Here is a 13,130-nt window from a genome sequence, read left to right as displayed (position 1 = left end):
TCAGCACCTCCTCTCAGCTCCAGTTCCTCCCCAACAAGCCCAGACCTCCCCCTTGGGGACTAGATATAAGGCCCTCACTGGCTCCCCTGTGGACTCTGTTATGGAGCAGAGTCCAGCCATTGTTTGTCCAGCAGGGTCTCTGACCTGCCTTCTTGCCGTTCCTGGAATCATTCTGGCCTTTCTCTCCCCCCAGGCCAGCCCCCAGGCAGAGGCACAGATAGATGTGGAAATCATTGATTTTTATTAATTTCATAGCCAGGTAACTTCCTGTGAAAGCGGAAGGAGAGTGAGGCAAGTAAAGCAGAGGGTGGGGTCCGCACTGGCAGGAGCGCCAGGGCTTCCCCAGCGTGGATGTGCCGCTGCTTCGGGATCCTGGAAGCAGGCATGCGCTCAGAGCAAGGCGTGCGGATGGGTCATGGAGGCTGAGGGTGGACGTTCGGTGGTAGGAGACGGGAGAGATGGCTGGTCCTGGCGGGACAGCAAAGGGCTCAGTGGCCATGATCAGAGGGGCAAAAAGTTCAGGACGCCCTCCAGGTGCTGTCTCAGCCAGGGCTGCATGTGGAAGAGATTGATGTGGAAATCTCGTGGCGGTGGCACCCTGCCACGGGGCGCGCTTTTGCGGGAGTTCTTATCAGAGCTGCCACAGGGGTTGTAGAGACCCCAGCTCACCAGGCCCACCTGAAAGAAGGAGAGGTTGGGGTGGGGACGCTGCCCCGGTCCCAGCCCCAAGCCCCAACCTCCTTAGTTCCTTGGAAGGCCTGCCTCGTGCCTCCTCAAGGCCAAGATCCTGTAACTCCAGTCCTGCGAGCTTCCCCCCTCTCTCCTCACCTGAAAAAACCTGAACCTCCGCTCAAGGAAAACTGCTCCCCCAGATTCTCCTGCCAGAAAGGAGGGACAAGAGACTGTCATCCTGACTCTCATCGCCGCATCAGGGTGGTACACCGGTGTCCTGGCATGTGAGCTGGCCAGAGGGACACAGGTGGCCTTCCCCTCAGGAATCCAGACTCCAGGGTGGGGACTGGGGATGAGAAGTGGGGGGAGGGGGCTCACCCTTGCAGGGATTGTCATCCCCCTGCATCCCACTGCATAGGAACTGGTCTGTCACCACCTCTCTGACATCTGTCAAGTTGGGGAACGTGGTTTTGTCTTGGGAGACAACCTTGACACAGTTTGTCCACTGCAGTAGGGGTGGAATAGGACAGAAGGATGGAGTGAGCAGGCAGGCCCGGGGGACACCTGGGAGTGCAGCTAGGCCTGGAGGAGGGGTGACTTGGTGTCAGATGGAGAAAGCACTCAGAGCTAGGGGATGAAGAGAGACGTTCAGGGAGTTGCCACCGGGGGATCCCATCCGCCCACAGCATACTGGACCCGAGACCCTCACCTCCGACCCTGTCTTGAGGTTAACGTTCAGCTTGTTCCCATTCAAAGCCACAAAATGAGCAGGAATGCTCAATTTGTTCAGAAGTTCACTCTCTACAGTCAAGGAAAAGGATGTCAGTACTGGTCCCTTTACCCAGCGTCCAGACTCCCGACTTGGGAACTGCAGCACAGCCCATGTCATCAACCCCCGAGCCCTGACCCCAGTTCTTCATGCACCCTAAGCCCAGCGCTCACCGTGGTCTCTGCAGGTGCTGCCTGGAAGTCTCCGCAGAGCCAGATTGGCCCCCACCGTGCAGGGAAGGCAGATAGGCCTGAGGAGAAGGACAAGGGTCGCAGAGGCCCGTCCTTGGTGTCCCCTCCTCCAGCACTCCCCAGAGCACTTCTCGCCCAGAGGGCACCCTCCCATCCCAGACTCCGGCACCTGGCGTGGGTGGACATCTTCACTTTCTGGGCCAGCTTTAGCAGAGCGATGTCATCGCCATAGAACTCCGGGATTCCCTGATTCTTCTTGGCAAAGACATTGAACCCTGAGGAGATCACCGCCTTCTCAACTTGGAATTCTTTGCCCCACTTGGAGTTGGGATCCCCTGGAAACAATGTGGCAGGTTAGGCTGGACCAGGGCTGCTGAAGGGGCCAGAGGCTAGGGACAAGGGGTGGGAGCTCTGCCCACGGGGTTGGGAAGCGGGTGCAGGCCCTTCCTTACCCACGCTGACCCTCCACAGGGGGTGGGCCTCGGCGTTGCGGAGGCAGTGAGCAGCTGTCAGGACCCACTGGTCCGAGATGAGGGCCCCTCGGCAGGTCTCCTGGCTCTTGGGCTGCAGGGGAACAGTTGATCTTCAGGGACTGCTGTGTCTCTGGCTCATGGCCGCTGTCACCTCTGGGATCCAAGCCCCATCCCTCCTTCCTGGTACCTTAATAGTGACATGCCAGGGTGTCCTCTCCTGGGCAGAGGCATTGGCAGACATGTTCCCTACCCCACAGATGGTGTCCGTGAGCTGGGAGACATCTGTGGGCGTGAGGAGCAGATGGTGAAGGAGGCTGGTGCAGGGCACCGTGAGCAGGTGCCAGCATGGACCCTTGGCCAGCTCCACACTGGCCACACCGCTCTGGAGAGAGCAAAGCACACTCACCCAGCATGTGCTCAAAGACCTGGCTCAGAGCCTTCACGTCCTTCAGAATGAAGGCATGCCTCTCGCCATCCTTCTTGGACCCCAGCTCATTCAGTTCTCTCCAGTCCACATCCAGGTTGCCCACGCCAATGGCATAGATGTCTGATGGGGAGGAAATCACCAGAATCTTGTGGCTGAGGGGCTACCCCGTGACAGAAGACTGTAATTCCGAACTCGCTGCATCCTACAAAGCCCTACATGAGCGGGATCCCCCTCCCTCCCCCCACGACCTACCTCATTTCCTACCACTCATCCCCCTTCACTCTCTTCCAGCCACATGGCCTCCTTGAAGTTCCCCAAACTGACAGGCACACTCCCACCTCAGGCCCTTTGTATGAACTGTGTCTCTGCCTGGTTCACTCCTCCTCCCAGACTTCTACATGCCTCACTTTCTTACCTTTTTAAGTTTCGACTCAAATGTCACCATCACAGGGAGGCCTTCCCTGGCCTCCTTGTGTAAAACTGCAATGCCCCAGACACTTCGATTCCTTCCCTGCTTCCTTTTATACCTTAGCACGTGTCACTATCTACCGTGCCATATGGTTTCCTTATTTATTTTGTTTAATGCCTAGCGTGGGTAGAATTGTGTCTCCCCAAAAGATATGTTCAAGTCCTAACCCCCAGGACCTGTGAATATGCCCTTGTTTGGATATAGTGTCTTTGTGGATATAATCAGTTAAAATGAGGTCATGCTGGATGGAGGCAGGGGTGGGGAGGGGTGATAATCTGATGCCTTTATAACAATAGAGGAATCTGGACACAAACACAGAGAGAGAGAAAACCATGTGACAACACAGAGATACACTCAGGAAAGAAAGTGATGTGAAGACAGAGGCAAAGATTGAGTGATCCGGGACTTCCCTGGTGGTGCTGTGGTTAAGAATCCGCCTGCCGATGCAAGGGACACGGGTTCGAGCCCTGGACTGGGAAGATCCCACATGCAGCGGAGCAACTAAGCCCGTGTACCACAACTACTGAGCCCGTGTGCCACAACTACTGAGCCCGTATGCCTAGAGCCCGTGCTCCACAACAAGAGAAGCCACCGCAATGAGAAGCCCGTGCACTGCAACGAAGAGTAGCCCCCGCTCGCCCCGACTAGAGAAAGCCTGAGCGCAGCAACGAAGACCCAATGCAGCCAAAAATAAATAAAATAAATAAATTTATTTAAAAAAAAAAAGATTGAGTGATCCTACGACAAGCCAAGGAGTGCCTGGGGCCACCAGAAGCTGGACATGGTAAGGAAGGAGTCTTCCCTAGAGCCTCCAGAGGGAGCATAGCCCTGCTGATACCTTGATTTTGGACTTCTGGCCTCCCAAACATGAGAGAATAAATATCTGTTGTCTCATGCCACCCAAATTTGTATAATTTGTTGCCACAGCCCTAGAAAACTAATACATTGCCCCCTTCCAGAATGGCATCCCCATGTAACAGGCATTTTCCTCTGTTTTGTTTACAGCTGTGTTCTTAGAGTGATGCCTGGCCCAGGAGAGGCTCTCAGTGAGTACTTTCAAATGACTAAATGAATGAAAAGAACTCATGGGGCTTCCCTGGTGGCGCAGTGGTTGAGAGTCCGCCTGCCGATGCAGCGGACAGGGGTTCGTGCCCCGGTCCGGGAAGATCCCACATGCCGCGGAGCGGCTGGGCCCGTGAGCCATGGCCGCTGAGCCTGCGCGTCCAGAGCCTGTGCTCCGCGATGGGAGGGGCCGCAACAGTGAGAGACCCACACACCAGAAAAAAAAAAAAAAAGAACTCATGATGTAGCATGGAGGCAAAACTTCAGATCTGGTCTTCCTCTGCAAAATGTCGGCTCTAGGAGAGGACCCTGGAGGCATCTCTTCCCGCAGGAGAACCTGGGCCCACACAGCCATCCACACCAGCCTCTGAGCCAGCGTGGGTGCCAGTCAGAACTGCCCTGGGGTGGACCATAGAGTCTGGTCTTCTCCCACCCTTTGTACCCCTCATGGGCCTTTTTTGCAGTTACGATAGGAACTGGACAGTTATCACACCCCACGTGTTTTCTCTATTTCCCTGCAGTTCCTGCCTCTTTTTCATGAGGTGTGTTCAAGCATTTAACTCTGGCCCAGTGATGCTAAGGAGTTAGGGAGTGGAGTTTGTGATTTGCCTTCCTTAGGCCAGGGTTTTCAAGAGGAATACGCTTACCTCCGAGGGGCAGGTGAAGTGGGTGGCATGAACAGAAATGAGAGGACCCAGGGGAAAGTAAAACTTGGGGCCTCAAAACCAACTGCCCTCCCTTATCTGGAGGATTTCTCTTTGAAGTTCTTTTCTGGTCAAAGGTCAGTGCAATTTTTGTTTAGTCTGAATTAGAGGAGCTGTTCTTTCAGAGACTGCAACTTCCAGAGCCTTAGTTATCTGCACTGCCAAGGGAAGAAAGGCCAGGAACAGTCCCTATAAGGAATCCAGGCCTTTTCTTCCTGGAGAGGTTTGTGGAACATCAGATGGTGAATGAAAACGATGACGATGACGATGGTGGTGGCCGCCACCGCACACTGTGTTTGTCTGTGCCAGGCAATGTTTGAGCATTTGCCCTTATCGGCCAGTGAGGTAGGTCCTTGTACTATATCCTGACAAGTAAAGAAACAACCCATGGCCACAGCCAATCAAATATGAACCCAAGTTTGAAACCACGGGCAGTTTGACTACTCTTCAGTGTGACACTTGGCTGCCTTCATGCAGAACAACACAGCCTGGGGTCTCGATAGAAATACAGCCAAGATGCTAGAACCCCTGGCTGTGGGCCCTGGGCCCCCCTGCAGGGCAGCACAGATGGGGCGGGGGTGGAGGCTCACCCAGATAGTCTTTCCTCTTCTGGTTGATGTTCAAGACCTCCTCGATATTGTCAACAGCCACCTTGGGAGAGCCACCCATGTTGGACTTTCCTAGAACAAGGAAGGAAAAGAATTGTCCATCTGGGTGATGTATCACGATTCCCCCCCAGCCCTGGAAGAGAGGGGAAGGATTCATCCTGGGAACCTCAACACCTACACTCCCTACTCGAGTTTCAAGATACATTATTTACAGAAGTTCTTTAGCACTGGGCCAGGGGCATCCTACACTTTATCTCATTTGATTTTCATGAAGCCCCAGTAAGTGTGGGTCTACTCATTTTATAGACAAGAAATCTGATTTATAGAGGAGCCATGTAATTTGGACAAAATCAAGAGATAAATGGCAGAGCCCAGATCCACTAGCCAGTCTGCCCTTCCATCCGTGGACTTCGACATCACTGGTCCAGAGCCACGCCTCCCCATCCAGCTCCCTCTATGTGACCTCCCAGGTAATAACAATAACTAACACTTATAATCATAAAGCACTTTTACACAAAGTACTTAAATTGCTCTTCATAAAAACTGTGTAAGGGGACTTCCCTGGCAGACCAGTGGTTAAGGCTCCGTGCTTCCACTGCAGGGGGCGAGGGTTCAATCACTGGTCAGGGAACTAAGATCCCACATGCCGTGCGGCGCAGCCAAAAAAGTTAAAAAAAATAAACAACAACAACAAAACTGTGTACGGAAAGGAGGGCAGCTTCCATTATCAGTAATTGTTGTGGTTGTCATTACCGTCATCATCAACACTATCTCTACTTTATAAATAAGAAACCAAGGCCCTAAGTGGCAAGGGGAGAACCAGAATGCAGGTCTCTGACCCCACATTGCTTCTCCTTCCACTATGCCAGACTCATTCACAGAGACGACGATACCCACCATCTGTCAGAAGGATGATGGCATGTCGGATTTCCTGCCAGGCCGCCGTGTTCATACTGAGCCGTCGCATTTGGTTATTCATCATGATATAGACGGAATTTAGGGCCTCGTAGATGTTGGTCCCGGTTCCGTTTTCATGGTCTGGAATATGTGAAGACGAAAAGCTCTCTTAAGAAACTTCCCACCTACCACCTGGGAGAAGGGAGTCACTCTTTTTTCCCCAAACACTGGAAATGCATTTATCAATAGATTTGATAAACACAGACTTTTGACATCCAGTTAGAAATTTGGCATCATTGCCCGTTCAGACATTAAAAGCCTTTCCCTTTAGAAATGCTCATTGCATAACCCCACTAAAGGCCATCCTAAAGTCCCAAGATTCAAAGATGGGGTTTCCAAAGAAAGTGGGTTGTTTCAGCCATCTGCTACCTACCACCCAGGTAGTTTCCTAATGACATGAGGAGACTATGAAAACCAGACCATGTGGTTCTGGCATCAGGGAGAAGCCAAAGACCTGCATGATGCATTTGGACACGTAGCACGTGCGAGGAAGCCCGGAGCTGGTAGGAGCTGGGACTCCCCGACCATGAACCTGACTTGGAAGCCACCTCACCTAAGGAACCTTAGTCCCAGAGCCCTGGGACTTGAGTGCCACCAAGAAGCCTCACTCTCTCTCAAACTTGTCCAGTATCTCTGCAGGCACAGAGAGCTCATCCCCTGCCCCCACTTCCATCACCTTCATTTGATGACATCATACCTTTATAGTGGGCGTTTTCCAGACTGTGGGCCACTTCAGTCACATCCTTGGATTTGCTGTCCAGGACAGACATGATGACTTTGGGCTTTGATGCAAAAGTGATGATGGCGACGCTAACCTTGATCTCAAAGCTGAAGATCTGTGAAGGGCAAATGAGAGGTAGTGTGAAAGGCTCCCAAACCAAAGGGGAGTTGGTAAGGGAGCCAGCAAAAGGCCCTTGAGGAGGCAGAGAGCCTGGACAGAGACTGACGGATGCAAGGCCCTCGGAGAGTCCCTTCCTGGGAAACGGTTGCTTGAAGAAGCCAGGAAAGTGACATTTGTTGGTCCTCTCCTCTCTTTGACTGGCTCACTCTTCATTTAATCGTCACCTCAATGCTGTGAAGGGTCGTGATGGTCCCCATTATACAGATGAGGAAGCTGAGGCTTGTTTACCTTGCCCCAGATCACACCCCTGGTAAGAGGTGGAGGTAGAATTCAAACATAACGGCACTTGTCTGTCGAGTTTTGCAGCCTCACGGCTTAGTGAGTTACTTAACTTTACGTCTTAAGAGAGACACTAAGGAGCACAAAAGCTGCCTTCTTTCAAACGTAGCTGGGAGGGAAAACATATATCTACACAAACTATTGTGAAAAGCATAACTACCAAGCAAAGTCCTGGCAAGGAATCTGAACCAAGTGTTTCCAAACTCTTCCGTTCATGCACCTCGTCAGTCGAAACATTCTGAGCACGTACCTCAATATAGGTATATGTATTTATAAAGTATACTCATACTTATAAAGTGTATCACTATTTAAATATACACATTTTAAAACATATAGAAAATATTGAAATTTTAAAAGGAAATTATTAAATATTAAGTTCTTAATTTAAGTTAAATTACAATCATTCACCATGGATACCAGTATTTTCCTGCCACACGCCAGAAGCTTATTTGGGGTACCCCTCTGTGAAGACCACTGTTCTAGATGATGAATTCCTGGAAAGTGGGGTCTCAGCCTTGTTCATCTTTGAGGTCCCCCCACACCCAGAACAGTGCCTGACATAGAGTAGCTACCCCAACAGTGTTTGTGGAATGAAAAATAGGATCCTCTAAATTAAATCCGTGATTCCTGCATGGCATGTGTGTAATCTGGGAAGACTTCTTGGAGGAGGTGGGCTGTGAGTGGGATTCTGAGGAAGGGAAGGAGACAAAGACCGTGAGTGCAGGAAGGCTGCTGGTATGTGTGAGCTCCTATTTCCTGACCCTGTCCACCAGGTGGGAGGCGCTCTTCTTGAAGATTTCAAAGTCCTCTTCCTCCACACTCTGAGATGCGTCCAGGAGCACGTAGAGGTTCAGGTGACCCGAGCGCTGGATTTGTATTTTGCGGCCCACGTTTTCTGGAAGAAATGTGGAAGGGGAAGATTCAGACTCCACCTCCTACCCACTCTCTTGCCAAGGCAATCAGGCCCCTCTACCTCCCCTCCAGTCAGCTCAGCCCCGCTGAGCCCACCGGAGGCCCCTGGCCCCTCGGAAGCTTGCCCCTTCCCTGCACCCGCCCAGCACCCTTCACCCCCACTTCAAACACTCACGCTTCTTCTTCTGGGTGGGATTGGTGGTTCCAAGTAGGTGGGACAAGGAGGTGCCCAGGGCAGGGGCCACATCCTCGGGAAAGTCGTAAGAGTAGGGCTCTGTGGGGAGAGCCACCGGGGTCAGCTGTGGCCAGGGGTGGGGGCCCAGGAGTCTCAGGAGGGTCAGAGCAGCTACTCACGGCGGCAGATGGGCTCCATCCCACTCCAGACCCCATCATCCTGGCACTCTCGCTCCACAGACCCCGTCAGCACCAGATTCGAGGAGCAGCGGTAGCTGACCTTGTCGCCGAGGCCGAAGCGAGACCCCGTCCGCACTGCACCCACGGCAATGCCCGGGTTGGGGCAGTGGCTGGCTGTGAGGAGCAAAGGAAGATGGAAATGAGCAGGGACCCGCCTCCTCAGCCTCTGGGTGCTGCTCAGACACCTTTTCCCGCCAGGCTTTTCCTCCTCTACAGACCCTCAGAGCCTCTGCTGGTCTCTTGGCCCCTCCCTTGGGAGACACCACAGCTGTGCCTCCCAGGTGTGTGGATAGAAAACCTGAAGTAGGGAAAAAGGTTTAGAACTCAGTGGCCCAGTTTCCAGCTAAAGCATACCAATCCCAACCCAGGGACTCTGCCTGTATCCATCCCAGAGCCTCAGGGAAGATGCTGGCTTCCTCAGGGAAGGAGCCCTACCTCTCCACAGAGAATATCTGCAAACAATGAGACATCACCACACACCCACCAGAATGGCTAAAACTAAAAAGATGGGTAATTCCAAGTGTCAGAGACGATGTGGGACAACCAGAACTGTTACATTGCTGGAGTGTCAATCAGGAAGCTGTTTGCAGCCTCTTCTGAAAGAAAACATATGCCAACGTGTGACCCAGTAATTCCACTCCTAGATAATGTGCTCAAGAGAAATGTGTCTAGTGCACCCAATCACACATAAGGATGTTCATAGAGTTTTACTTACAATAACCAAAAACCGGAAATAACCCAAATACCCATCAACAGGAGAATGCATAGATAAACTGTAATATGAAATGGAACTACAAAGCAATAAAAAATAACAAACTGCTGACACACAGGAAAACATGGATACATCTCACAGGCAGAATGCTGAATAAAGGAAGACAGATGCGAAAGAGCACGTTCTGTATGATTCCACTTCTGTGAGGTGTAAGAATAAGCTAAGCGAATCTGTGGAGACAGAAGTCCGAAGAGTGGTTACCTTGTGGGAGGGGACAGGAGGCAACCTCCTGATATAATGGACCCTCGGTCTTGGGTGGTGATTACGTGGGTGGATACACGTAAAAGGATACTTGTGGGTATAAAAGTTCATCAAGCTGAATACTTAAGATTTGTATGCTTTAGGTAGTTTAAACCTCAATTTTCAAATGAATTATATTTATGTTTGAATAAATGGCTATTGTCAAAGAATCAAGGACGTAAATATGGAGCCAACAGCTGGGCACCAGGTGAGGGTATGGTCCTGCCATCTCGTGGACTCTGAACCTTCTGTACTGTGTATTTAGAACTGTGATCCAGGAAGCTTCCAAAGCCCACAGGCCAATGTGGCTCCAGGGAATCCCAGGAACCCCACTTCTGTCAAGCAGAGCCCCCCCCCATCTTTCACAGGGGCAGTAATGACCATGACAAAAGTATATGTGGCGCTTAGTACATTCCAGGGGCTGTTCCAGATGCAACTCACTTGATCAACACGGCAACCCCATGCAGTCAGTACTCTTACCATCCCCATTTTACAGATGTGAAAACTGAGGCACAGAAAGGTTAAATAACCTGCCCAAAGGCTGTCAAAATCAGAGCCAGGCTTGGAACCCAAATTTGCTCCTGAGGCAAGGCACCTAAGCGCGACACTTGATTCCCTTCATCATATCTTCCCTACAATAGCCCAGGGCACCCAAATACCAATCTGGTTTTGAGGCATTTGGAAAAGCTGGACAGAGTATTTGGAGCCTTTGTGTTAGATCTGAAGCTTAGCACCAACTTCCTTGAGCCAGGATCCCCACAGGCCAGAGATGTGTGATTATAGACCTCAACTGACCAAAATCTAGGAATATGATTTTGGCACCAGAAACACCAGGCCCTGTCCCCACAGAGGCTCCCTAAACACATATCTGGTTCCAGGGCTCCTGGGAGACCCCTGCCCCCATGCAGCCATCTGTCAGGGCACTCACCGCCGTTGTCACACACAGCTGTCTCCCCATCCCACATGCCATTGGGGCGACAGTGCCGCACCGGCGAGCCCCGCAGTGTGAAGCCATCCTCACACTCGAAGCTCAGGTTGCCGCCCACAGGGTGGGACCCCAGCCGTGGGGTGTATACGCCGTTCTCAAAGGTAACAGGGGCTGGACAGCGAACAGCTGGAGGGAGAGAAGGGCATGAGAATATAAGGATGGAGGGATAACAGCTGGGCTGGACACTAACTGGGTGAAGTTCAGCTTGGATGCATGGGTAGAGCCAGCTGGTTGTCAAAACATTAGGTTGATGCCTGTGAAATTGCTACTTTGGGCAGTTGGTTGAATATTGGCAATTTCACACAGTTCAACCTAATAGATTGAGAAACAGCCACTTCTCTCAGCCCCCTGAGGGCCATGTCCACCCCAGCCCCTCCCCTGGGGTCCTCAGACGTCCCATGAATGGATAACTAGATGGGTGACTCCTGGTACAACAGGGGATGCCAGGACCATTCAGCATCCATCCCGAATGGTCAGTACTGTGCAGTTAATTGTTCAGTATTCTAACAATCACCCCTGGGCTTCCCTGGTGGCACAGTGGTTGAGAATCCGCCTGCCAATGCAGGGGACAGGGGTTCAAGCCCTGGTCCGGGAAGATCCCACATACCACGGATCAACTAAGCCCACGTGTCACAACTACTGAGCCTGTGCTCTGGAGCCCGCGAGCCACAGCTACTGAAGCCCGCGTGCCTATAGCCTGTGCCCTGCCACAAGAGAAGCCACTGCAATGAGAAGCCCGCGCACCACAAAGAAGAATAGCCCCCGCTCGCTGCAACTAGAGGAAAGCCCGCGTGTAGCAACTAAGATCCAATGCAGCCAAAATAAAATAAATAAATAAATAAATTTATTTTTAAAAAAAAGAGTCCGCCCGCCAATGCAGGGGACACGTGTTCCATCCCTGGTCTGGGAAGATCCCACATGCCACAGAGCAGCTAAGCCCCTGAACCACAACTACTGAGCCTGTGCTCTAGAGCCCGCGAGCTACAACTACTGAGCCCACGTGCCACAACTACCGAAGCCCGTGCACCTAGAGCCCGTGCTCCGCAACAAGCCACCACAGTGAGAAACCCGCGCACCGCAACGAAGAGCAGACCCCACTCACCGCGACTAGAGAAAGCCCGTGGGCAGCAACTAAGACACAACTCAGTCAAAAATAAATAAATGTATTTTTTAAAAAATCATCCCTGGCTTTGGTACCCCACAATCTACATCAGAGCCTGCCTCCGGTGCCTTGCTATTGGGCAGTTGACATTTTCCCACTATTTTGAAAAGCCCTGTGGAAAAGAAGCTTTGCCACCCCATCTAGTCATATTAAGCCCCACCCTGAGTAAACTAAATAGAAGTCCTGGGGTGGCCGCTGGTGGGAAGCCTCACGTTTGCAGACCGCCTTTGTCCGCTGGGTGGATCTCGGGAAATGCCACCGTCCGTTGCTCTTGCACAGGCTTGTCGCCACCGGGTACGGGTAAAAGCCCAGGGGGCAGGAGTAGGTGAGGATACTCCCAGGGGCCCAGCCGTTGCTGAGGGTGAAAGTGCCCCGAGAGATATTCACGTTCTGAGGGCAGGAGGGAGTGGTCGTAGCCAAGCCTGTGGGCATGGGGACACGACACAGAAATGAAGAAAAGAAGGAAGGCACGGATAAGAAAAGGAGAGCAGAAGAGACAGTCCGTTTCACACATGGAAACTCAATCTGGGTAGCACTGGCCTTGCCCCACAGGACCCCAGCATCCCCCCTCCCCTGCTCCTACCTGGGTACAGGGGCAGCAGGCAAAGGACGGCCATCAGTGGGTCCATGGTGTCTACCCTAGGGGCACGGACAGGCAGAGAGCCGGGAGAGGGAAAAGGTCATCTGACTTCCCGAAAACCAGAGCTGGCCCAGCAGCTGCTTTGTCTGCTGCCAGAGAAAGAAAACTAGGGAGTGGCAGAAGGTAGGGGGCATGTTCTCTCGTTAGGGGAAAAATAATCAGGGATTGGGGACTGAGCTGAGGGCGTGAAGCTTCCGGTCTGTCTCCCTAATCCTGACACATCCAGAGTCAGTTGATCTGCACCACAGGCTCTGTACACTGCTCCCCACTTCCACCGTCTCACAGACACAAGTGCACGCATGCTCTCACATGAAGAGTCTAAAGCACACAAACCCACAAACCAACCGAGATATTGCAAAACGTTTTATTTAAGTAAAGTTTCAGTTTTCTTTTGGGTTTTCCCAAGTGGATTTTACTTCCTCAGAGTCTAGAGTCGTACTGTCTTCTTGAACATAAACTCCCAAGGGATTAAACTAGAAATTCTTAGAAA

At 52.0% G+C, this 13,130-nt stretch overlaps 1 protein-coding gene across 1 annotated transcript; it reads right to left on the bottom strand.

Annotated features, from left to right (window-relative positions):
* Positions 1-222: 222 nt before the first annotated feature.
* On the bottom strand, positions 223-12,885 carry C2 (complement C2). Its single transcript, XM_022566205.3, has 18 exons — positions 12,584-12,885; positions 12,213-12,422; positions 10,779-10,964; positions 8,779-8,952; positions 8,600-8,698; positions 8,274-8,407; positions 7,030-7,168; positions 6,273-6,413; positions 5,358-5,447; positions 2,512-2,652; positions 2,293-2,387; positions 2,085-2,196; positions 1,802-1,967; positions 1,615-1,691; positions 1,382-1,473; positions 1,051-1,177; positions 829-878; positions 223-678 (listed from the first exon to the last, which is right to left on the bottom strand). Exons 1-18 carry the CDS (start codon positions 12,627-12,629, stop codon positions 502-504), a joined length of 2,256 nt encoding a protein of 751 aa, XP_022421913.1. The 5' UTR covers positions 12,630-12,885; the 3' UTR covers positions 223-501.
* Positions 12,886-13,130: the final 245 nt, after the last annotated feature.

Source organism: Delphinapterus leucas, chromosome 10, assembly GCF_059928025.1.
Source record: "Delphinapterus leucas isolate spDelLeu-1000000601 "Yukka" chromosome 10, BTC_Dleu_Yukka2, whole genome shotgun sequence".
In the NCBI taxonomy this organism is placed as follows: Eukaryota; Metazoa; Chordata; class Mammalia; order Artiodactyla; family Monodontidae; genus Delphinapterus; species Delphinapterus leucas.
Note: the sequence above shows the minus strand (reverse complement) of the source record. Positions and strands in the feature narration are given on the sequence as shown.